At 35.5% G+C, this 24942-nt stretch overlaps 1 protein-coding gene across 4 annotated transcripts in view; it reads right to left on the reverse strand.

Moving 5' to 3' along the window:
* Positions 1 to 2466: 2466 nt before the first annotated feature.
* Positions 2467 to 24942, reverse strand: part of RBM39 (RNA binding motif protein 39) — a 30266-nt gene continuing 7790 nt past the window's right edge. Inside the window, exons 5-17 of one of the 4 annotated variants that reach the window (XM_036084409.2) lie at positions 22867 to 22932; positions 22717 to 22770; positions 20661 to 20778; positions 20062 to 20214; positions 18057 to 18194; positions 15637 to 15702; positions 12244 to 12448; positions 11765 to 11842; positions 7605 to 7637; positions 5453 to 5534; positions 3404 to 3509; positions 2811 to 2889; positions 2467 to 2721 (exon numbers count right to left, since the gene is read on the reverse strand). In XM_036084409.2, the coding sequence (XP_035940302.1) occupies positions 2621 to 2721; positions 2811 to 2889; positions 3404 to 3509; positions 5453 to 5534; positions 7605 to 7637; positions 11765 to 11842; positions 12244 to 12448; positions 15637 to 15702; positions 18057 to 18194; positions 20062 to 20214; positions 20661 to 20778; positions 22717 to 22770; positions 22867 to 22932 (1279 nt within the window). In that variant the 3' untranslated portion in view covers positions 2467 to 2620. Of the gene's footprint in view, positions 2722 to 2810; positions 2890 to 3403; positions 3510 to 5452; positions 5535 to 7604; positions 7656 to 11764; positions 11843 to 12243; positions 12449 to 15636; positions 15703 to 18056; positions 18195 to 20061; positions 20215 to 20660; positions 20779 to 22716; positions 22771 to 22866; positions 22933 to 24942 lie in introns of all 4 variants that reach the window. The other 3 variants (XM_036084408.2, XM_036084411.2, XM_036084410.2) reach the window with 3 other exon arrangements.

A 24942-nucleotide genomic window follows, 5' to 3' on the forward strand; every position in this document is an offset into this window, starting at 1 on the left:
CCCCATAAGGTTGATGCTGTTCTCACCATTTTAAAGGTGACGAACTAAGTCTAGATTTCCTCAAAGTTGCACTGCAAAAGGTAATGTTAACCCAAGTCTCATTTCCAAAGATATGTTCATTGTCCTTCAGATTTTGTGCAGACTTAAGAAGAAAAAGAACAAACCACCCACCAGGAAACAAATTCAGACTGACACAATATAGCTTAATGGCATAAACCTCCCAATTTTCTAACCAGCCATCCATGAGGATGTCAGTTGTATAAAATGACCCACCCCCCATATACACACAATTCTGTTAATTGGGTTCCGAAGGTAGGTTCCTTGTAATAAGGACAAGTGCCTCTCCCCTACTCTGGCCACACAGCCCTTGACAGATTGTGCTTTAAACTGCATTGCCCCTCAAGGAAAATGGTAATGTTACGATGGACATAAACTACACTGGCATATTTGGGGGGTCATGAGGACACTACCAGAATAGCTACAACAGCTAGAGTTCCCAGAGTGGGATGTTCTCTCAGGATGGATTACCTCTAAGATTCACTGAGAATTCATGTGAATTATTTTCTGTCACACTATTCAAATTACTTGTACTACATTTGCTTTAATACCATTTACAACCCAAATTTCATTGTGGCAGTGGGGAAATTTTTACTTCTCTTTTGCCACCTCTTTTTAACATCCACCTTTGCTGACCCAGCTCCCTGGAAAATGACAGAACAAATCAGATAGGACACTTATCAAGAATAAAAAATTTAGTGGCGCCTGGGTGGCTCATTCGTTGAGCGTCACCTTTGGCTCAAGTCATGATCCCAGGGTTCTGGGATCGAGCCCTACATCGGGCTCCCTACTCCACAGGAAGCCTGCTTCTCCCTCACCCACTGCCCCTCCTGCTTGTGGTTCCTGCTGTCGCTGTGTCTCTGTCAAATAAAATCCTTTAAATAAATAAATAAATTTAATTACGAAGATACTAGGAGATATTCTGGAAAGAAAAAATGCTGACGTAAGTCTGCCCCAAAGAACACTGCTGCCTATTGTTGAAAAATACTCAAATCTTGAAAATTTTCTTTAGGTTCAGTAACTGAGGTAATTAAGGAATTTTAACTATCCATCAAAAGGGTTGGCATAAAAAATCATGCCTCCAAATTCAACTGATTAAATATTCTGACATATGAATAAACCTATAAAATTTGTGCCTTAACACTAAGAAATAGAGTAGAAAGAAAGGTGAGGAAGTCAATACTGGAAGTTAACCATTCCAGTAGGAGCAACACTGCCTACTCAAAGGTTCAAGGTACATACAAAAACTTGAAGCAGAGTTCAGAATATAAATGACTCATTGCCCAAATGCAATTAAAGCTCAAATTTCTTAATAAAGTAACAAATGCGACTAAATCAATTTGGGAAATCAGTTAAATGCTTGAACTTAAACCATTTTTCCGGTATTTAAGTAAACAGAGATGCCATAAAAAAAAAAAACCCAGGTTTAAGGCCTAGGTGGATTTGTTTGGTTTTGTTAGAAAATCCCTAAGATTTTGATACATTACCCTATAGTAAGTACAGTGCTAAGATACAGTGAAATGGAGGAATATAGAGACAACTTGAGGGCAACAGTCTTCCCAGACTCTGCACACTAAGAATTTTCCCCAAGCAGCAAGTCTTGAATACTACTAAAAGTCAAAGAAACTAATATTCTACTTTTGAGTTTCTATGACTTTAAAACACTTCAAAAATAAAGATTTCTTGTGGCCTTTTTAAGAGAATTTTATTTGAGTGGTTCTTACAAAGGTTGTTGCAATATGAAAGTCATTTGTTTGATAGAAATATCAAGCTGTCTTGTCAAACACACTGAAGTAACCCAAAAATATATTTCAGAGCTCACAGAGCTTAAAAAGAGCAAAGATTATATGCAACCAGACAAAACCTATTTCTGCATTTCCTATTTCTTGCTCAGACTGCTTTGCTTACCAGACTGTCACTAAACATATCTTGAGGAAATGCAGGGATCATTTTGTTTGGAATCTTAGACACACCAGAACACATAATATTTACAAAGAAACTTTTACAGATACATTAATTGAAAAGATACCATCCAGAAATGTAATCTTGAAAACTCCTTTTCTTGCCAATTGATCACGATTGCAAGATGAGATGTTAATCAAACAGCCCTTTAGCTGTCTTGAATTTCCATACACTAAATGTGTACTCCAGAATCTCCTAAACCATTAGCCAAGTATCAACATTAGTGAAACGTGAAATGTAACTGCTGTGTAAAAAGTTAGGCTTCTGAAACATTAAAAACGTAATTACATCCCTGTCTGCCTTTTTACATTAAGCACATTTGTTCCCCCCAGAGCTATTCCTATAGATCCTTAATGTAAATTTCTACATGTACATTTAAAAGGCAGAACAAGAGAACAGCTTTGTATACAGTGGGATTTGCTAGTTAGGGATAATGAGCACACTGCATTCCTGTTAACAGTTTTATTTTTTCAAGGTAACAGGAATTGTATACAAATGACAGTAGACCCTTGCCTCTTTATTTTTATCTAAATAAAAGATAACTCAAGATGAATTCTCAAGAAAGAAAAAAAGCTATGTACATAAGGGACTATATCTTCCTTCATCGTCTACTTGGAACCAGTAGTTGTGTTGCTGTCATAGAATCAGGGAAGAGGTTGTGGTAAGTTGGAAGAGGTACATATGCTGCTGTTATCATTTTACCTGTTGAAAGAAACAGATACGAGGGTTTAGCATTTTCACTTAAATTACATCTTTCATAATAATCACTCAGAAAAACAGATCAAACTCACCAGCAAACCACCTGCCATGCAATGCATTGACAGCAGCAATGGCTGCAGCAATTGATGGGCACTTCACATACACGTTGCCCTGAAATACAACAACAAAAAGATAAGGGGCGGTATATGATTTTTACAAATTGCCTGTTAAAAAACCCTCAGAGCTCTATAACCAAATACTTGTTTATTAGCTAACATGTACACCTAGAATTTTATTGAAATCATTTTATCCTCCCCAAACTTGTATTCTTTTTTTTCTCTGACTTGAAAGCAGAGGAAGAATGAATCAAGATGCCAGATTTCATGCCAAACTTTCAACACTACCCAGCAACACTACTACACAATGGCCTGGTCCAATCTTCACTTATTAGAGGACTGTCCTTATGTTGGAGGATATATAGTCAGTCACGATGTTAAAATTTCTTTCAGAATTAAAAAACAAAATAACTTCCCGGGATGGGACAGTGGTAATCTGCCCCAAGTATGTGTGAAGGCTGTCATAAAAGAGGAGCAACACCCTATCTTTATTAGTATCACAACACCTGAAGTGAGGTACATAAAGGGCAGATTAAACTTTTCTGGCTTTAGGGAAAAAAATAAAATACCTGAGCTGAATTTTTGTCAACATAAATATGAATAACTCCTCCATGTTTATTACATTCTTCAATCACATCATCCTTAATCTCTGTATCCCATCCAACTTCTTCTTCTCTGTACAAATAAATATTAAGGTCTATTAGATACCATTCAAACTTACATAATGTTACATACTCAAATGTATAAAAATATTTTAAATATGAATTCACTTAATTTAAAACTTATTGATGTTAAGAATGTAGTGCACTGGAGAAAATCAAAAACAAGATATAAGGCACTGTTTCGAACAATGCTTATGAATTTCTTTTTTTAAAAGACTATTTGAGAGAGAGCTGGCATGGGTGTGTGCACGTGAGCAGGGGAAGGGGCAGAGGGAGAGGGAGACAGACTCCCCACTGATTGTGGAGTTCATCACGCCAGGCTTGATCTCAGGAACCTGAGCTCATAATCTGAGCCAAAGTCAGACAATTATCACCTGAGCTACCCAGGCATCCCAGCTTATGAATTTAACTCTAAATTAACATTTAAAGTACTTATTGACATATATCAAATGATTCGTATACCAACAGTTTATCACTTCCCAGATAAAGCTAAAATAAAGAATCTGGTGTTCTCTGGACACCTGCGTGGCTCAGTAGGTTAAGCATCTGCCTTCAGCTCAGGTCATGATCCCAGGGTCCTGGGATGGAGTCCCACATCAGGCTCCTTGCTCATTGAGCCTGCTTCTCCCTCTGTCTGCCGCTCCCCCTGCTTGTGCTCACTCTGACAAATAAAATCTTTAAAAAAAAAAAAAAAAAGAAATTTTTTTTTTGCTGTTACCAAAAGAACACAAGAATCCAAGGCTCTCTTTCTATGGTAAACCATGAACTAATATAAACAATGCAAAGAGCATGTAACACATTATTACATAAAACATATGTGTTATATATATAATATAATGGTTCATTTATCCAATCAACTGAACAGGTATCTACATTTACCTTGGAATGTATTATAACAAAACAGAAGAGTTTGGACTGATAAATAAATGGCATTCTAATCACTGTGCCTAGGCATTAGGAAAGAGAAATTCCTAATTCCTGGCCTGCATTAATCTAAGAATATTTAAAAAGATCTTCTCCTATAAAAGATTAAAATAGTTATTAAAATTTCAAAGCCAAGAACTGGTAGCAGAGTAAACTGACAATAGAAATAAACACAAATACACATAAGAACAAACAAAACAAGCAGAAACAGACCCATAAACAGAGAACAAAATGGTGACTGCCAGAGGAGAGGAGGGTCTGAGTAAAATGGGTGAAGGGGAGTGGGAAGTACAGGCTTTCAGTTAAGGAAATAGTATGTCAACAACAATGAAAAGTACAGGATAGGGAATATAGTCAATGTACTGTAACAGCCTTACATGGTGACAGATGGTAAGCTACACCTATAGTGAGCATATAGCACAAGGTGTGGAGTTGAAGAAGAAATGTTATGAGGCTGAAACTAATGGAACACAAAGTATGTAAACTATAAGTGATAAACACGGATACAAAACTTCTGAGAAAACTACTAATTGGTAAACAAAATCTGCGTACCTTTTACTTCATTTCCAATCTTACAAACATACCCAAATGATTTAGCAATAAAAAAGTTATTAAATTACCCTAAAAGGATAAAACTGTTGTTTACTATTTGAACTGTAAAATATATTGAAGTATCCAAAACGTTAACTTAAAAATGCTGAATATTAATACTTTCACAGTATAGTTAACCACTGAACAACATGGGTTTCAACTGCACAAGTCCACCTATGCAGTACAGCACTATAAATGTAGTTGCTCTAAGATTTTTTCTCTAACTTTATTATAAGAATGCACTACAAAAGACATGTAACATACAAGATACATGTTTATCAACTGTTTATGTTATTGTAAGGCTTTAAGTCAACAGTAGGCCCTTAGCAGTTAAGTTTTAGGGGGAGTCAAAATTTACACACGGATTTTCGACTGTGCAGGCAGGAGTCTGCACTGGTAATCCCCGCATTGTTCAAGTGTCACTGGTATACCCTTACTTACGTTTGAGGGTTAAACATGTTAGAAAGTTGGAAACACTGTGTTGCAAGAGGCTGAACAGAGGCAGCTGCAGCTAAAGCTGAAGCTAAAAAAAAAAAAAAAAAAGAGAGAGAGAAATTAGTTTCATGGAAAATGCATCAGAATAGCCCTGATGAATAAAACAAAAAAACCCCACTAAATCGCAACTGTGAAACTAAGATAGTCACCTTCCCTAATTTACCTTACTTATTAATAGTGTGATGGGAGTGTGTAACGATACCTGATTTGAGTTGCCAGGAAACTGAAGCAACCTAACATTTGAAATAGCCAATCTTCACTGAGTTGGAAATGTTATTTTCAGAAGGGAAATTAAACTTTACGTGTGATCAAAATTCATTCAATTAAACAAGTATCAGTACAAATCAATCCAGAAAGGCAAAGAATAAAATAGAAGACTGATTTTGTAGAACTGCTTAACCCCAAGAAACGGGATGATGAAAATACAATCTTTTCTTAGGTTTCTGCCCATGAATATAGTTACATATTTTCTTTTAAATAAACATTATAAAAGGATTGTTTAACAGAGAAGATGCAGAAAACCATCCAACCATTTACAATTTAATATCCCAGCAATATAAACCCTATTTCAAAATCAAATGAGTATTTTTTAAATGACTAGGTCTGTCAGAGCACAACACTAAAAATAGCATGTATCGATAATATTATAATACTCACTATTAAAAATAAAAAACTACTAGACACTAATATCCAGAAAGAACATTTTAAAGCCATACTGGTTTTAGGTTTGAAGTGAGAGCACTGTCCAAGACAGCTGCCCCATAGCTTTTATATCTGATTCACAAAACATTACCAGTAGCTGTTACAGAACTCACCGTAATCATTTTATTTGACCAAATTTCATTCCAATATATAACAACAAACAAAGCTAAGGATAAAACAGCGCATTAGAAATTATGGTAATTAAAATTACATCACCTGAGGAAGTATCAGAAATTATTTCACTGAATAAAAATTAGGGCCATGCATGAAATACATCATAAAAAATTATTTGTTATAATTACAGGTGTTTTGTCCCTTTATTACTTCAATAGTATTTTCTTTCATGAAGCTTTGTATTAAAATATAAATGCTAAAAAAGCAAACAAATGTCATACTCCATTCAGAAAAGGTAAAGATGTATGATGCTTATGTTACAATGAATATGAAAATGAGGCCCACTGTGTACTTTATCATAAACAAATGGAAGTATTCTTGAAAATAAACACTAGGTCATTACAAAACAACTGAGGAGTACTTTATTTTTTCCATTTTCTTAAATGAATTAGGAATACTGAAAAAAATTTTAAAAATATCTGATAGGAACATTCCAGCTCAACCTAGATGAATGCAGAACACAATGAATTCAGCATAGAAATATAGCTAACAGAAAATTCCACTAGTTATACTTTTAAATATCTGCTGCGAAAAAAAGGATTGAGTGTAACGGTCTCACTTGCTGGAAAAAATTAAAATACGCATTTAATTCCTATCAAGGAACATGGTAGACCTTTTCATATAGAATCATTCTCCTAAACAACTTTTAATTAAAACCTATGAAACATGGATACTGAATTAGCTCAAGAGCAAAATGCTCTAAACAAATAGCAGAGATTTGGTAATCAAAAATAAGAAAAAAAAGCCTACTTTAGAAATAATTATTTCAATCTCTGAAATATGCATGCAATTTAGTTCTGGGTAATTGTCTCATTGCTTGGTACTATTAATACATATCACTGAAGTTAGAGTCCTTAACCTTACTACGTTCATTAAGTTCAGACTTCTGAAAAGATTTGTGTACTAGAACAAATTCCATTTTCTGACTTCTATACAAAACTAACAATCAGAACACAAAGATAAGCATACAAGACTAAAAATAATTCTAAGCAAACTAAAGCAAAAAATGCACATGCACATTTTAATTTTAACACATATAGTCATAATGATTTGGATTAAGCCAACTGAAATATACATTAATAGATGGCTTACTGTATATATACCATACTATGTCATTCTTCAAAAACAATCCAAAATACAAAACGTTAACAAGTGATATAATAAACACTATGTCTTGCTACACTGACATGTATTTCAAAGACAAATAAAAAGCTCAACTCACCTTCAGTCTGTTGAGAAAGTCTTGTTTGCAAATCTATAACAAAAGAGAATTCTACAGCTCAGTGCAGGAACAATGAAGAGCCTCAACTAACAGGGTAAATGTCAGGAAAGCATTAATAAAAGAGGACTACATAGCAGGGTTTATCAAAATAAACTTATAGTAAAACCTGGCAGCCAAACCTCCTTCCCCATTCCTCATTGACAAGGCTTTGGGGCCTTTTTCTTTCCTCCTATCCTAGGAAACTTACTTATGCCTCTGTCTCCCTACTCCTAGTACTCTTCCACATATCCTATGTATTCCACTATACTACCCTTCACATGGGAATAATGGGAAATGGGGAAAGGGAAGCACACCGGTCAGAAAATCCATGAAAACCCTGATCTTGAGAATTCAATTCCAAGTACTTGGGATATTCAACTCTGGCCAAGAAGATGACAGTTTAATTAGGTCTGGTTTCCTGGCATAGTATGGAAATTTAATGAAGCAGGAATAAACTTTAACCAACTTTACTATAATCTATGAAATACAAGAATTTAATCATCTAGTCACTATTAAAAACAGAATGGGGATTTTTACCTATATATTTCCCCGTTTAATCATTAAATTCTCCACTGGAAGACAAGTTAACAGAAAGCTGCTTGGCACTCAAAACAGCAACAAGTGTAAATAAAAAAACAAAATGTCATTGTGCTATCTTGAAGCTTAAAATTATAAAAACACACACTATATAAAAATTGTTTAGATCCAGTAACCTAATTTTCATTAACATGTGATTCAATTGCAACACTTTATCATCTGGGTGTCTTCCTGAGTACAGAAAAAAATTAAAAATGGGCAAAAACGGCACCTGGCTTGCTCAGTCAGTGGACAGTGCAACTTGATCTCAGGGTTCTGAGTTCAATCCCCTCAATGGATGTAGAGATTACTTAAAAATAAAATCTCAAAGGGGGGGGTGGCAAAAAGGAAAAGGGATCGGTACCCCCAGTTATGCTGGGATAAAAAATACCTGGTTCCTAGGTGCTCAAAACTGGTATACGAGGGAGATGAAGAAATTTAACTGGTATATTCTGAAGGAACATGAAGTTAGGACCATAGAAACCCTGTCAAACTTTCAATTATAACCCAATTTATCTTTTCTTTCCATACAATAGGAAAAAAGGTACAGATATAAAAAACCTATCCTATGGGATGCCTGGCTGCCTCAGTCAGAAGAGCGCAGGACTTTTGATCTCAGGGTTGTGAGTTCGAGCCCCACATTGGATGTAGAGTTTAATAAATGAAAACTTAAAAAAAAAAATCCACGCTATTTTAAGGGTATGTAAGTAACTATCAAGATTTCAAAAATGACTTTATAGGTCATTTGGGACAAGTTAGGAAACAAAGCATAGGTTTCATAAAGATAAGGAATCTATCTTAGAAACAACTTGTTAAATTTCTAAAATAAAGTGCATAGAGTGATGACTCACCCTCGGTTTTAAAAAACAGCTTTAAAGAACTTAGGAGAAAGGGCTTTGGACACATTAACACTCAGCAATTTACAGCATTTCAACAAAAAGTAAGGTTTCAATGATGACTATCTGGAGAAAAATAACGAGTTAATGTAAATATTTACCTAAAAATTGAGTGATTATTAATTCAGTAGCAATAGCAATCTATAGGAAGTGTAAGAAGACAGAATCAAACTTTATATAATCATCTCAATAAACACTAGTAAGGGTGAAAGTAAAAAAATAGGATAACTGGCTATTTAACCAATCCACATTCACCTTTATAGAATTCTAGTTGATCACAATCAGCCCACCTTAACTATAAACTTGCACAGTAAGTGTGCCCAAGTTGTAGCCATACATCGTGCATCGAGAAGTAATGGCTAAGAAAAGTAATAAGGTCTAATTTTCAAAAATCTTCAATTAGGTGAAGATATGGTTTATGAAGAACATTGTGAATCAACATATTTGACACCGCACCCAGGATATAACATTTTAGAAACGAATCCCATGTTACTACACCAAATCCCTGAAGACAGCGGACAAATATTCACTAGCCTCTAGTAAATACCTAGAATATGATAAACAAGCATTTTCTAAATTATTAAAAGAATGATCTGAATGGAAAGTAATAGGAGGATTTAGTTTTCAGATTTAAATAGCAAGTTTATTTATTTATTTATTCATTTTTTAAGATTTTATTTATTTGACAGGGAGACACACAGCGAGAGAGGGAACACAAGCAGGGGGAGCGGGAGAGGGAGAAGCAGGCTGCCCGCGGAGCAGGGAGTCCGATGCGGGGTTGGATCCCAGGACCCTCAGACCACGACCCGAGCCGAAGGCAGACGCTCAACGACTGAGCCACCCTGGCACCCCTTAAATAGCAAGTTTAAAACCATAGACGGAGTTACATTTCTGGAAGGGATGGGTTCCTTAAATGTCTTTGATTATATCAAGTGGCATTCTTTGGCTATTTGGTCACTCAAGAAATTAAATGTCTAATACTTGTTTATAAAGTCAAAACAATTTAGTGATACTTGGGGGAGTTACCCAGTGACAAAAAAATACAGAAATCCATTAATGGTTATGATTTCTTCCCCACAAGGATAAACTAGCATGGTTTTATCAGAAAAATTTTTAAGATTTATTTGAGAGAGAGAAAGAAACAGCATGAGTGGGAGGGGCAGAGGGAGAGGTAGAAAGAATCTCAAGCTGACTCCATGCCCAGTGTGGAGCCCGACTACGAGGTGGGGCTGGATCTCACAACCCTGAGATCATGACCTAAGCTGAAATCAAGAGACCGATGCTTAACCCGCTGAGCCACCCAGGCGCCCCAGTTTTTTCAGAAGTTTTATGAATACCTATCAGATTTCAAAATAAATAATATAATCTGACAGGTGAAACACAAAAACACAAAAGGCAGATTTTCTAAACTTACTCACAAACTTGTAGACATCCACTAAAAAGAAAACACTGAAAAGGCCTTTCTCTCTTAATAACAAAATATAAAAGCAAAAATGATCCTCTCCTTTAATTAATGAGCTTTTGATTTAAATGGAAATCATGAATCAACCACATGGATCTTTATTGTATATTCAGATGCAGTACTGTGATCTTAAGATTGTCAAGAGTCTCACTTTATTTATTTTATTTTTTAAAGATTTTATTTATTTGACAGACACAGTGAGAGAGGGAACACAAGCAGGGGGAGTGGGAAAGGGAGAAGCAGGCTTCCCGCAAAGCAGGGAGCCCGATGCAGGGCTCGATCCCAGGACCCTGGGATCATGACCTGAGCCGAAGATAGTCGCCTAATGACTGAGCCACCCAGGCGCCCCTCACTTTTTTTTATTATTATGTTATGTTAATCACCATACATTACATCATTAGTTTTTGATGTAGTGTTCCATGATTGTTTGTGTATAACACCCAGGGCTCCATGCAGAACGTGCCCTCTTTATAGATAAAATTCATTAATACAAAGTGCGATACTTTCTTGGGATATGTATTTCCTGTCTTCCAAGGTCCAAAATACAAATGGCTCTTCTTAGGTGTTCTAAAAGCAAGGTCTTCATCAACATTTCAAAATTAAATGCTACCCTAGCTCATAGATTGAGTTAGCATCAAGGTTTATAAAAGCAAACTTGAGGTACTCAAGCCATAATGAAAACCATGTTTCACAAACTAAACCCCTTGTTACACAACTGTAATAAACCATCACTTCTCTATTTTCCTACCCTGTTCAGGAGCTCCCATTCCCCTAAGTGAAAATCTCAAAATACCATGTAGAAGAAAGCAGTTTTCTTTGCACTCTTGATACTGTAATTATTTTATATAAAGCTTGATTTAAAGGCCCCTGATAGTTTTCTCAACTCAACCATTACAAAGAAACATTTTTTGAAACAATGGTGTTTAAGAAAAGTCATATATTTAAAAAGGTCCAACAGGCAATTCAAACTAAAAAATAGTATGTAGTATTCAAAAAAAAAATGCCCTGATAGCCTATTATTATTAGTGAATACTTCCAGTCTATATCTCCATTTCCTTTAAATTTACAGGCTAAAAAGTACTTATGAATTGAATTCTCAGTAAGTCCTTTTAAATGCAAAAATTTGGCAAATTTTCGAATTAGGTGAAAAAACAATGATTTCAAATTAGAAGAGATTCAATTCCTACCTGCCACAGCACCAAATGCCAAAGAGCCACTCATTTGTAGAGCCTGCTGTGCTGCTGGTGGAATCTGCAAACCTGTACCTGTGTAAAAGAAATAGATCTCATAGTCCTTACCGTGGTAAGGGCAAAAACCCCCCAAATTTCCGGCTTACTACTACTACCAAAGTCACTTCACCAGAAGTATTTACAAGCAGGACACGGTATAATACTGGAAACTAAGTTTATTAAGTATGAGAATATAATTATTATAAGAAAGCAAAAGGAATCCTATAATGTATGCTGTGGCACTCAAGAAGCACCACCATAAAGTAGATTCCATTAGAACCTTAAGTAACCTCATCTATGAAATTGCAGTATACCACCCAAGGATAAGGTCAACTCCAAAATAAGAAAAAAATATTTTTTCATTTATTAGTCTGTGAGGGTTAGCTTTCCATTACCATATCCACAATAAATCATTCACAACACATGGAAAAACTTACCTTCTGCAAGTCTTGCCATTAACTGGAGACGACCGGTTGTTCCCAAGTCAATTCCAGTCCTTTCCAGTTCATCACTGTCCAAAAATGAGCTAGCACTGGAAGCATCAGTACGTTCAGTAACATGACCAACTTTCATTGGTCTTCCTGCTAACTCAAATCCATTAAGTTGTTCCAAAGCCTTCTTGGCACATTCTGAATCGGAAAACTATAATTGAGAGAGGGGTAAAAGTAAAAAGTCCAGTTTGTTAGTTCACATATATACCTAAGATAAAGAAATGGTTACTTATTAAGTCTAGTCTATTCAATAATTATACAACTGGGTGGATGATTAAGTGGAAATTTCTAGCTTTAAGTAATATAACCTGTATGATCAGACCACAAGCTCATTCAAATCAGCTTTGCTGATGTGATGGTTTGAACAGCAAAATATTACCAAACAATGACATCTATCTTTGGAAATACAAAATCTTAGTAACAGAATATGTAAAGTAATTTTTCTAACATCAAAACACTTTTTCTTTTAAGATTTTATTTATTTGAGAGAAAGGAAGAGAGAGAGCGAGCGCACAAGAAGGGGGAGGGTCAGAGGAAGAAGCAGACTCCCTGCTGAGCAGGGAGCCCTATGCAGGACTCCAGGATCACAACGTAAGTGCAAGGCAGTCTCCCAACCAACTGAGCCATCAGGCGCCCAACAACAAAACACTTTTTAATGTGCTGGAATAAACTAAAATAGTGCTTTGTTTCCCTTTCATAAAAAAACAATTATTTAGAAAAATTAAAAGTTCACTCAGCTATTATTTTTAATACAAAATTCTGGGTCATTTTATTGCCAATAAAAATCATAAAAATTGTTTTTTTATTTAAATTGTGAAAATTCTTAATTCCCAGGATGCAAACACAAACTTCGTTGCACACTGATTTTCATTTAATGGGGAAAAAAAAATACTCCCAGGAATCCCACTGCTTATCTTTCATCAGTATGACTCAAAACATTTTCTCTTATTCAAAGAGGAAAAATTACGGATACTTACAAAACATTTACCAACACACAGCACCATGTAAATTTAAATAATCTAGCTTTGTACACAGATCACTAAATCATAGCCAATAATTCACACACAGTTAATATTAAAAATGTTTTTAATAGGGGCACCTGGGAGGCTCAGTTGGTCAAGTGTCACCTGCCTTTGGCTCAGGTCATGATCCCAGGGTCCTGGGATCGAGCCCCACCCAGCAAGGAGCCTGCTTCTCTCTCTGCCCCTCCCTCTGCCCCTTCCCCTGCTTGTTCTCTCTCTCTCAAATAAAATCTTTAAAAAAATGTTTCTATTAAAATGCTTTGGGGGGCGCCTGGGTGGCTCAGTTCGTTGGGCAGCTGCCTTCGGCTCGGGTCATGATCCCGGAGTCCCGGGATCGAGTCCCGCATCAGGCTCCCTGCTCGGTGGGGAGTCTGCTTCTCCCTCTGACCCTACCCCCTCTTGTGCTCTCTCTTTCACACTCTCTCTCTCTAATAAAATAAAATCTTAAAAAATAAATAAATAAAATGCCTTGCAAAGTTCCTTTATTCTTTTTTTTTTTTTTAAGATTTTATTTATTTATTTGACAGAGACAGAGACAGCGAGAGCAGGAACACGAGCAGGGGGAGTGGGAGAGGGAGAAGCAGGCTTCAGGCTGAGCAGGGAGCCCGATGCGGGACTCGATCCCAGGACTTTGGGATCATGACCTGAGCCGAAGGCAGACGCTTAACGACTGAGCCACCCAGGCACCCAGTATTCCTTTATTCTTTACCTAACATTTAATAAGGTTTCTAGTAAAACCGCCTATTGACTAAATATTTAAGCACCAAACCTATTACATAAAAAACTACTTTAGGTCACACATGGTAAAATACTCAATTTAATACAAGTTATGTGTAAAATCCCTTGACCACACCATTTTGAGGAAAAAAGAAAAGAACCACACTCATGTTATTAGGAACAAAATGTTATTGGGCACCTGGGTGGCTCAGTGGGTTAAGCATCCGCCTTTGGCTCAGGTCATGATCCCGTAGTCTTGGGACTGAGCCCCAAGTTGGGCTTCCTGTTCAGTGGGGGAGTTGGCTTCTCCCTCCCTCTTCCCCCTGTTCCCTCTCTCTCACTCACTCACTCTCAGAATCTTTTTTTAAGTTATTAACAGTTTTATAAACTTTTCTTTCACCAGTATATAAAGATGAAAATCCCAATGACCAATAAAACTTTACCACTAAAAAACATGTATATGTGTGTGTGTGTGCGTGTGTATATATATATATATATATAGATATATATATATTTTTTTTTTTTTTTTTTTTTAAGAAAGGAGGAGAAGGGAAGAGAGAAAATCTCAAGCAGACTCCATGCCCAATTTGGAGCCCAACGCAGAGCTGGATCTCACGATCCTGAGATCATGACCTGAGCCGAGATCAAGAGTCAGATGCCTAACCTAGTGAAACACTCAGGTGCCATATTTGGATATAATACAATTATATAACTTCTTGATTACAACTGGTACCTATCTGTAAATTTTTTTTTCTACGGCAGCAGCAATGGTTAACAATCTGCATTTTATACTAGAAATAGCAGTTTTCAGAACCTTCCAAAGTTCTAACACCAAACATTCGAAAAACTGCTATTATGTAATTGAATTGCATTGGGAAATAAAAACATAAAAGGGTTTACTTTTAAAGGGGCACCTCCATTCACAGTTATTCCAGCTGCCACCTAACACTCTCATCAGGGAATGGGCTGCGAAGGTTAGCCACAGACTTTTTAGATTTCATTTACTTATTTAGAGAGAGCACACATGTGTGAGCATGGGGAGGAGCAGCAGGAGAGGAAGAAGAGAATCTCAAGCAGACTCCATACCCAGTGCAGATCCCAATGCAGCACTAGGTATCAGGACCCTAAGATCAGGACCTGAGCTAAAATCAAGAGCCAGATGCTTAACCAACTGGGCCACCCCGGACCTCCCCCCAAAACACTTACTTGATAAACTAATTCTGATTGTGGTTGTGAGATGCATACATATAATAGTAATTTTAAGTAAAACAGAATATCAACACACTCATTCAACTGACAAAAACATATCATAAAAGTATTACAGACCAAAGAACTCATAATGAGTTCATAAATTTCAATTACATGGTGACTTAGCTATGCAAATTGACTATATACAGGATAATAGAAAACTGGCTAAACGGCAACATTTGGTAAACATGGCTACTAAAGGGAAACCAATTTAAACCATTCAAAAATATTAACCATGAACCCTTCCCCACTATCAATAACTAATCAACTTTTACTATGGTACTTTGATCTAAAACCTTAAAGTCAATCAATCAAACCTTTAAGTCACAATGTTAATAATGGTAATGCTTACCGTAATAAATCCATATCCCTTAGATCGACCTGTTTCACTATCCATCATGAGTTGAATACTTTCAATCTAAAAATAAAAACAATTATGTAAGTACAAAGGAGGAAGCAAAAGCATATTACTCCTTGAAACATGATTTTTTAAAGTCTCTCCCCCTAAAAACAAAAACCATCACAACCCCTCACTTCCAAAAGAACTTCTGAAAGCCTAGATACTTCCCAAACAAGAAGTTTGCACTGTGGAGCAGGAAAAAAAAAAAAGTACAATCTTAGTCTTTTGCCTCAAAAACAAACCACTAAAAACCAGAGGTCCCTTGTAAACTACAATCAGGTGTTAGAAATAAAATTAACGTTTTCTTTCCTTTCCATTATGCCAGAAACACCGAACATTAATTCTCAATAATACCAGACATGATAAATTGTCCAAGATGTTGGAATAACTAAAATAGAGCACCTGGCTGGCTCAGTCAGTAGAGCATGTGACTCTTGGTCTCAGGGTTTTGAGTTCAAGCCGCACAGTGGATGTAGAGGTTACTTAAAAATAAAAATCTTGGGACGCCTGGGTGGCTCAGTCTATTAAGCATCTGCCTTCAGCTCAGGTCATGATCCCAGTGTCTGGCATCAGACTCCTTGCTCAGTGGGGAGCCTGCTTCTCCCTCTGCCTGCCACTCCCCCTGCTTGTGCTCGCTTTCTGACAAATAAATAAAATCTTTAAAAAATAACTAAATCTTACAAACAAGGGCGGCTGGGTGGCACAGTTATATGTCTGACTCTTGGTTTCAACTCAGTTCATCATCTCAGGCGTTGAGAGATCAAGTCCTGCATGGTGCTCCACGCTCAGCTTGCTTGAGACTCTCTCTCTCCCCTGGACCCCCCCAACCCTGCTCTCTCTAATAAATCTTAAGAAAAAAAATCTTAAGAATAAAATCAACACTGATTGTAAGTAATCACTGCACAACTCTGTGAACACATTAAAAGGCAATGGATTGTTCGCTTTAAGCAGGTGAAGTATAGTTTGTGTACATCACAGTATCTCAATAAAGCTGTTCATACACAGAAAGCATGAAAAATTAAAACACAGCATGGGGGCGCCTGGGTGGCTCAGTTGGTTAAGCGACTGTCTTCGGCTCAGGTCATGATCCCGGGGTCCTGGGATCAAGTCCCACATCGGGCTTCCCTTGCTCTGCTGGAAGCCTGCTTCTCCCTCTCCCTCTGCCTGCCACTCTCCCCACTTGTGCTCTCCCCCTGTCAAATGAATAAAAAAAAAAAAATCTTAAAAAAAAAAAAAAAATTTTTTTTTTTCCGGAATGGATGTACTACATTTCTTCATGTCCTGGTAATTTCAGGAATGCATTAATTTTGTAGTGACTGACCAAAAAAACAAACAAAAGAACACCATTTGTACATCACTAGCGTGTGCATATTTCTAATTTAAAAAAACACCCACAATCAACACCCAGCTTTTACCATTGATTCAAACAGTTTAATGGAAACAGTGAAAAAGTATATCCAAGGGCAATGAAAAGTAGTAGTGGATACAATATAACAGTTACCAACATTTTTATTCATGGCCATATAACGAATCTTTTAAACTACAACTTACTAGTATTAACATTTATTCTAAAATAAACTGTTCATGCTAAAACGAGGACCAAGTGGACAGAAACAGTCTAACTCCTTAATTTAGTAGACAGAGAAGCTTCTCTACCTACCCCTAAATTTTCAGTAGGTAAAAAACAGGCATCCAAAAAAACATCAACAGGGGGGTGCCTGGCTTGCTCAGTCAGAAAAGCACGCGACTCTTGACCTTGGGGCCATGAGTTCAGGCACCCACACTGGGGAGGTAGATTGTACAAAAAAAAAAAAAAAAAAATTCCCCCCCCCCAAAAGAAAAAATATTTTCTTGTTCCAAATGCACAGGATACTCTTATCATTCATGTTGACTTGAAAAAAAAGATTGCTTCTGATACTCTATACATTTCACTGCAGCATTATGAATGACAACACTAACAGACTATCTTCAAATGTTACCTTCTTTCAGAGATACTATCTTAATCTACGATGCCACAAAACCCTTTCAGAACCACCCTTCCCCATCTTAGTATTAACCTCACTAAAACATGACAAAGTAGATATGCAAAATTATTATGAAGTTATATTTCGATAAGAACCTATTAAGGATTGGGGCGCCTGGGTGGCTCAGTCGTTAAGTGTCTGCCTTTGGCTCAGGTCATGATCCCGGGGTCCTGGGATCGAGCCCCGCATCGGGCTCCCGGCTCGGCGGGAAGCCTGCTTCTCCCTCTCCCATCTCCCTGCTTGTGTTCCCTCTCTTACTGTGTCTCTGTCAGATAAATAAATAAAATCTTAAAAAAAAAAAAAAAAAAAAAGAACCTATTAAGAATCATTGAAGATATTGGCACTTACCCTTCCAAAAGGCTCAAAGATTCCCCGAAGCATATCTTCAGTTATGTTAAAGTGTAATGAGCCCACATAAAGCCTCATAGGTCCAGCACTTCCCTTTTGTAGATTGTTTGCCATTGCTGCAGCTCTGTTTTTTTCTGCCTACAAGTTGGATAAGACAAAATGCACATCACACAGCACTAATCCAAATCATTTTAATCATAGTAAAATCCCATTCACTTCGGGTTTGCTTAATGACTAGTGATGGCCAAGGTTAGTGATGAAATTACGCTAAGTTTAGTAAGTCATATACAGGACAAATATTCCACTTACATGTGACTGTGATTAATGGCACTGAATTAAAATTTTAAGAAAATGGTTCCAATGCCAATTTTCTAAACAAAAACTTCAATATTTTATTCAACTTAAGATATATATATTTTGCCACAAAAAACTTTAAAAGTTTTACAAGCATATGCAAGTCATATATAAAGCAATCATACACTCCACTTCATATGTAAAATGAAATCAATCCTGAAAGTACACTATGCCATCTCAATGATGCATCCTGGTATCAGACATGCTAAATGTGGAAAATAAGACTGTCTCCTGGAATTTGTAAATATATTTGTTATTATTATTAACGTACTCTCAAAATCACTGTTACTCAAAGTACAGTATACACCAACTGGCTGGCTGCCATAAAGGGGTTTTGTCAATATAAAATCAAATCAAGCGAAGCATCAAGTTTAGCTGTCATTTTTTCCGAAAGAAGTCTTTCTCAAAGGTAATGGTTATTAATTCATATTCTACCATAAGCTCCTTTCAACAAATTGAGACATTTTGAGTATCTATGTCCAAAGGAGGTTAAAGTTGAATGAATTCAAAACCTCATTTGAGGATTCTCAGCCCTCTTCAGGCCAATCTACACACTATTAAATTTGTCCTCCATTGCAAGAAGTGAATCAAGGAACTAATTTTTCCCATTTCCTAACAATTACTCTCCTATTGTTTACATATATTCAAGTGATAAATACCCAATATTAAGTACTTCTAAAACACTAAATAGGACCTATTATCTTTTTTTAGATATGACAGAAGCTACTAACGTGATCAATGTTACATATAGCTTATTAACAGTGAGTAAAACTGGAAAGTCAGATCTGGTTCCAAAGCTTGTGCATAACTTTATAATATCATGTAAGTTTGATGAAGTAACCAGATTACTGAGGAGTTACAGAGTACTTATTTCAGTGGTTTGGAAGGCTATCAACATGACTATTTTATTTGTTGTTCGAAAATATTCTTTAAATCCTATATTCTCCATTAAAAAAACACCTGAGCTAGCAAGCAGTAACATATCAATAATGGTCTTAATAAAAATAGCTACTGATGAGATATCTTAAAAATACTTTCATATAATAAAATGATACATCTCAATTTTTCACATTTAAATGAACTGATATTATTAAAGCTAATTTCATTTCCCAAAAGCAATACTGGATTACTATATAATAAAGTACCAGCAAAGAGGAATTAAACAGAAGACATTTTAAACAGAAAACATTCTCAAGATTAGTTTGACACATCTTACCTTCAAGAAATGCTAGAAAACGACAGCTGCTCAAACTACTCTTAACATTTTATAAAATTTTATGCAAGAGTGTATTATCACTGAAAATACTGAATTTATTAAAAATGTCAAAATCACTCCATTTGAAAGAAAGGATAAACATGTTCTTAAATGCTTCTATCCCCAACCAATAAATTATCACAAATCAATAAAATTGTAGACCAAATTCTCAGGTCTTTTTCATGAAATAGATATTTACAATTTATATTAGAACAGAATGTTGTCGAGAATATACTATTATCAAAGTAACCAAGACAAAGTTTAAAAGAAAAAGCTGTTCTGAGAACATCTAACTCAAATAATTAATGATTATATAACACACTATAGTGTAACACTAAGCAACAGCAGGTTTCTTCCACGATCACTGATCAAATTCCTAACCAAGAAAATAATTACCTGTGAAGCTTGTACTATGATTGGCACTCCTAAAACACGTTGGCCAGTTAATCCTATTGCTAGAGGCACTGAGCTAACATCAACAAACTCCACATATGCAATTCCTTTGGAGCGTCTTGAATTTCTATCAGAAATCATTCTCACATCTCGAACCTAAAAAGAAGACACACACTTAACAGAAGCTTCTGTTTATGCAACCGTCCACCATAAACCATTAAAAGAAATTTTACTGATATGTGGTTTATTTACTTTTAAGTAATCTCTATACCCAAAGTGGGGCATGAATTCGTGACCAGAGATTAAGAGTTGCACGTTCCTCCGAGTGAAGTTGCCAAGTGCCCCCCAATGTTTTAAATAAGTGAACTTGTCAGTCCACTTCTACTTTTGAATATGTGATAATAGTTATTAATTCCAACACTATTAATTTCCAACTGAGGCAAAATAGAAATGTTACGCAAAAGTTTCCCTAACTGAATTCTACTAAGTCAAAAGATTTGGTGTTTAAATATTCTCTAATTTAATCAGGCATACTGACAATTATTAAAATGTTGTTCACAATTCCCATTTACTCGACCTCCCTAAATAGACTAAAAACTTACCTTTCCTACTGTGGAGAAAAACTCTTCCAAATCCCTTGGCCGAATTCTTGCTGCCAGCTGCATGCAGAAAACTGTCCTTGCATCTCTTTCCTCAGGAGTTAGATTATCAATAGGTTCCCTAACAGGAATAAAAAATAAACAATTTTATAAATTATATTCTTAAAATAACCTTATAAAGTTCATTTTCAATAAACAGAATAAACTTTACCAGAAGTAGTCACTATTCCCAAGCCCATTTTTTCTTTTAAAATTTTATTTATTTACGAGAGAGTGAGGAAGAGAGAAAGCACGTGCACAAGCAGTGTAAGAGGCAGAGGGAGAGAGAAGCAGACTCCCCCCACTGAGCAGGGTACCAGGTGGGATCATGACCTGTGGAAGGCAGATGCTTAACTGTCTGAGCCACCCAGGTGCCCCTCCCAAGCTCATTTTCACTAAGATTTATACAAAATGTCCATAAAATAATTCAATGTGACTCAATTCCTTCAACAAGATAGTTACTTAATGTTTCTTCTGCTAATATCTTACATGGTATCAGGACAAAAGTCCATTACCATCTCAATCTTACAAATTGTAATTTCTGCAGAATAATGAAAGACCAATCCGAAGCCTGAGAGTTTAAGAATAGTCACAGAAAATAACCACTTACTAGCTACAATGTCAGAATGGTCCAAATTAGTGGAAAGGATGACTTTCCATAACAAAACCGTAAGACCATGAAGTAACCGTAAGACCATGAAGGCAAATAAAGTTTGACAATCATAGATGACCAACTTGATGGTGAGAACTATTTTATTCTGATTTTTCCCCTGAATTTAACAAATTGAGATAAAATATAGGGAATCATGGTTGCTTATTCTATCAAGTCTTACAGACACTACAAATTTAGTGTCCAAAGCAATGTTTCTTGATGGTTATAAAATACAGAAACAATACCCATATACAAATCAAAAATGAAAAGCAGGAAATTATCTAAATAAATACCAGTACTAGGATTCAATTTATTCATTTTTACAGACAGCCCCGAAGATCAAGAGCGCTTATTATATAGAGGAAACTAAAGTGTTCAAGTAAAAGAGCATGAGATGAAACTTAATTTCATGAATTTCAAGGAAAAAAATTGAAGTGCCTATTAATGTTACTTATTAAAAAACATCACTAAAGGTTAAGGTTCTAAGTGAAACCCTAAAGATAAAAGCACAAACATGCTCTTATCCACATTCTGGACATTTTCAGGAAGGTCCTTTTGAAATATTCCACCTACAAAATTCTGGTACATTTCCTTGGTAAATCAGCAGGTAATGTGAAACTATAAAACAGAGGTACAAAGCTAGACTACCTCCAGAAAATGAGAAAAGGGGATTTTCTTACAAGAGTAAATATTAAAGAATGTAAAAAAAAGCTCAGTAGGTTACAAAAAAAAGAGCTTTTAAAATCATTAAGGTTTTCACATCAAATTCTAGAATTAAAATATACCAAATAAGGAACTCTAAGTTAAAAGGTGCCCTTTAAGGAAAGCCAGAAAGAGTATCAGTAAACAATGCTGCCATTTATCAAAATTTTCCTTAAGCCAAAATAAATGGTAGGCTTCGTAAGTGACTCTTATATTTAAGAGGAAAATAACTCACAAACATTTGATAACAAGACTACTACTAAGAAACAAGTCAACTTGGTTAAGATTTTGGAAATTAAATACTTTATCTCAGCAGAGAGAGCCAGATTAATAAAACTCATGACTGTACAACCAATTTTCCCATGAGAGTATTTTAGTAACTCAAAATTTATTAATTCCAAAGATAAGCAGAGGCAAGTCTATTTAAAGTTTTCTGTAGTTACCATTATTTAAAAGGGATTTAAAAGCACATGTAGTACCTTACACCTTAAAATTGTAATCACTGCTCCGTTCTTATAGAAAATTAAAATGAAAACTTAAAGATCCACATTGATTTAACATAGTCCAAATTACTAAATATTAATAAATTTAACAGTAGCATAAGTTGCAAAAGCTTTACAAAAGCTGAAAGTGCTAAAGATAAAAAAAAAAAGGGACAACAGCTACCTCACGGGACTCTTGTCTTTTCTGAATGGACTTTTGCTTCGAGAGCGTCGTCTGCTGCAAAGTTAAAAAGTTCCAGAAATTACCCAAACAAGTACACCACATTAGTTCCTTGAAAAACAATTTAAACAATTCAGAAGTATGTTTAAAAACCTTAATTTGATGCTATGAGGCAACCCAATCTTTCCTCGGATGGCACTGTTAAATTTTGGTCCGGAGCTAAAAAGGAAACACAAAATTACACTAGTTACAGGGTTAGGGTCTTGCTAAGATTGAGTTCATGCGCTCTCCAGCAAGTTTAACATTGTTTAGGCTGTTTTTTTCCACCTCAATTATGAAGAGGAAATTAAAGACTTTTTTTTTCTTAACTCTATCCCAGGCAACTGCTCTTAGAGTTATCCATCCTGGACCACTGAGAGGTGCCGAGACCAAAGGTTACAGCCTCAATATTGTTAAGATTCTGAAAATTCTATCATTTTCAGTCTATTGTTTTTTCTTAATTACACATTTATGAATACATTCCTGAGGATATTTTTTTAAAGTGAAAATAAATCACCCTGAATTTCCCTCACACCAGGATAACTACAGTTAACAATTTGGTGTGTATCTTTGCAGATCCGTTCCCAGGAATTTATGTATTTATATATTTGTATATACACAAAATTCATAATGTTTTCTTGTTTGAGGAATTTTTAAAAGGGGACTAATTCTTTATCGTGAAACTCCCAACTATTCCATTTAACAGTACGTCTCAGAGATTGCATGAAAGCAGTTTGTGTCATACTTCACTTCTTTGTGACAAAATATTCCGTAGTAAAGATGTGAAGAAAATAAATTAGTATTTCAAAAATTTTTTGTCAACTTGACTATATAATAAAGGAATATTTTCAAAACACATCATAACATTTTTCTAAGATCCAGTTTTATTCTGAATTCTAAAAAGGCCTAATAGTTTTGGGGCCTTTTTTTTATTTTGAAAGACCAAATTAACTTAAAGGGACAGGTCAGATGTCCCTTAGTGCTCATCCTACTCTCCTTTTCAAGAAGGGTAGCAAAATCAAAGTATCTAGTGGTATGTGATCCACATTTGGACTCATTTTCATGGACTCTAAGTATACCTGCCAACACCCAAGCAGCTCCAAATAAAATTTTGTATTAATTGGGTCCTTCACAATTCAGACTAATAGTCACAATTAAGAATACAAATTTACTGAATAAATTAAAGATCACATGAAACTACACATAAGAACTAAATCATTTTTAAGTCAAACCAGGATTATAGGCCGACTTCAAGTATTCATCACTAAAACAAGAGATAAATAATACAGAATTTATTAAGGTAATCCCTTTCCTCCTATTTAATTCGGGTAAAAACAAATATGGTAAGTTTTAGTAAATTAGACCAAAAAAGTATTATTAATCATTCGGAATTAAAACACTGTGGTCCTCTTTCAGCTCTTAAATGTTTGTGAAATAAGCAGCTAGGAGGAACTTAGAGAACAGGAGTTCAATCCTTTTTATTTAAAGGTTAAAGAGCCAGAATCAGAACCCAAAGTGTTACTAACTTTAATGGCCGCAAATAATACCCAAGCATTTCATGAGTAGCAGGTAAGTATTGTGGGTCCTTTATTTTCATTCTCTTGTTGATTCAATACTCATTAAAGTTCATCTGTCAGTTGTTACCTCTTTCTTAAAAGACGAGAAAACTAAAGCTGAGAGTGTTAACTTGTCCAAGTAGAAGAGTCAAAACTCTTATTCAGGTCTGTTTGTCTTTCAAGTCCATTTCCAACCATTCAAGTGCTAATTATGAGTGCTAATTTTAATACATTCCCCCACAGTTTACAACAATATATTCATTAAGAAGAAAGAACAAGGTTAAAAAGGGCTAAGGACTGCTAGATTCAATCCTTGCCTAAGAGTTGTAGGTACGTTCCTTCCAAACTTAACATAGCTTTTTAAATGACATAATAGAAGATGTTTCCAATTTGTTAAACCAAATTTCCATAGTGATTTCAAAGCACTTTAGTATTTTACTATTTTTAAAAACCTTAAATATAAATGTGATGAGCCCCAAAATTCATCATTATCAAGGAGCAAACACCAAATTCACAAAGGATCTGTCATTTCAGCTGAAAAACAGCCAAATTACGTATTTCACTAATTATATGTATTTATAACATCTATTTGGGCTTTAAAAATTTTAAATTTATGTTCAGCAAAGAGTATCTG

This window comes from Halichoerus grypus, chromosome 10 (assembly GCF_964656455.1).
Source record: "Halichoerus grypus chromosome 10, mHalGry1.hap1.1, whole genome shotgun sequence".
In the NCBI taxonomy this organism is placed as follows: domain Eukaryota; kingdom Metazoa; phylum Chordata; class Mammalia; order Carnivora; family Phocidae; genus Halichoerus; species Halichoerus grypus.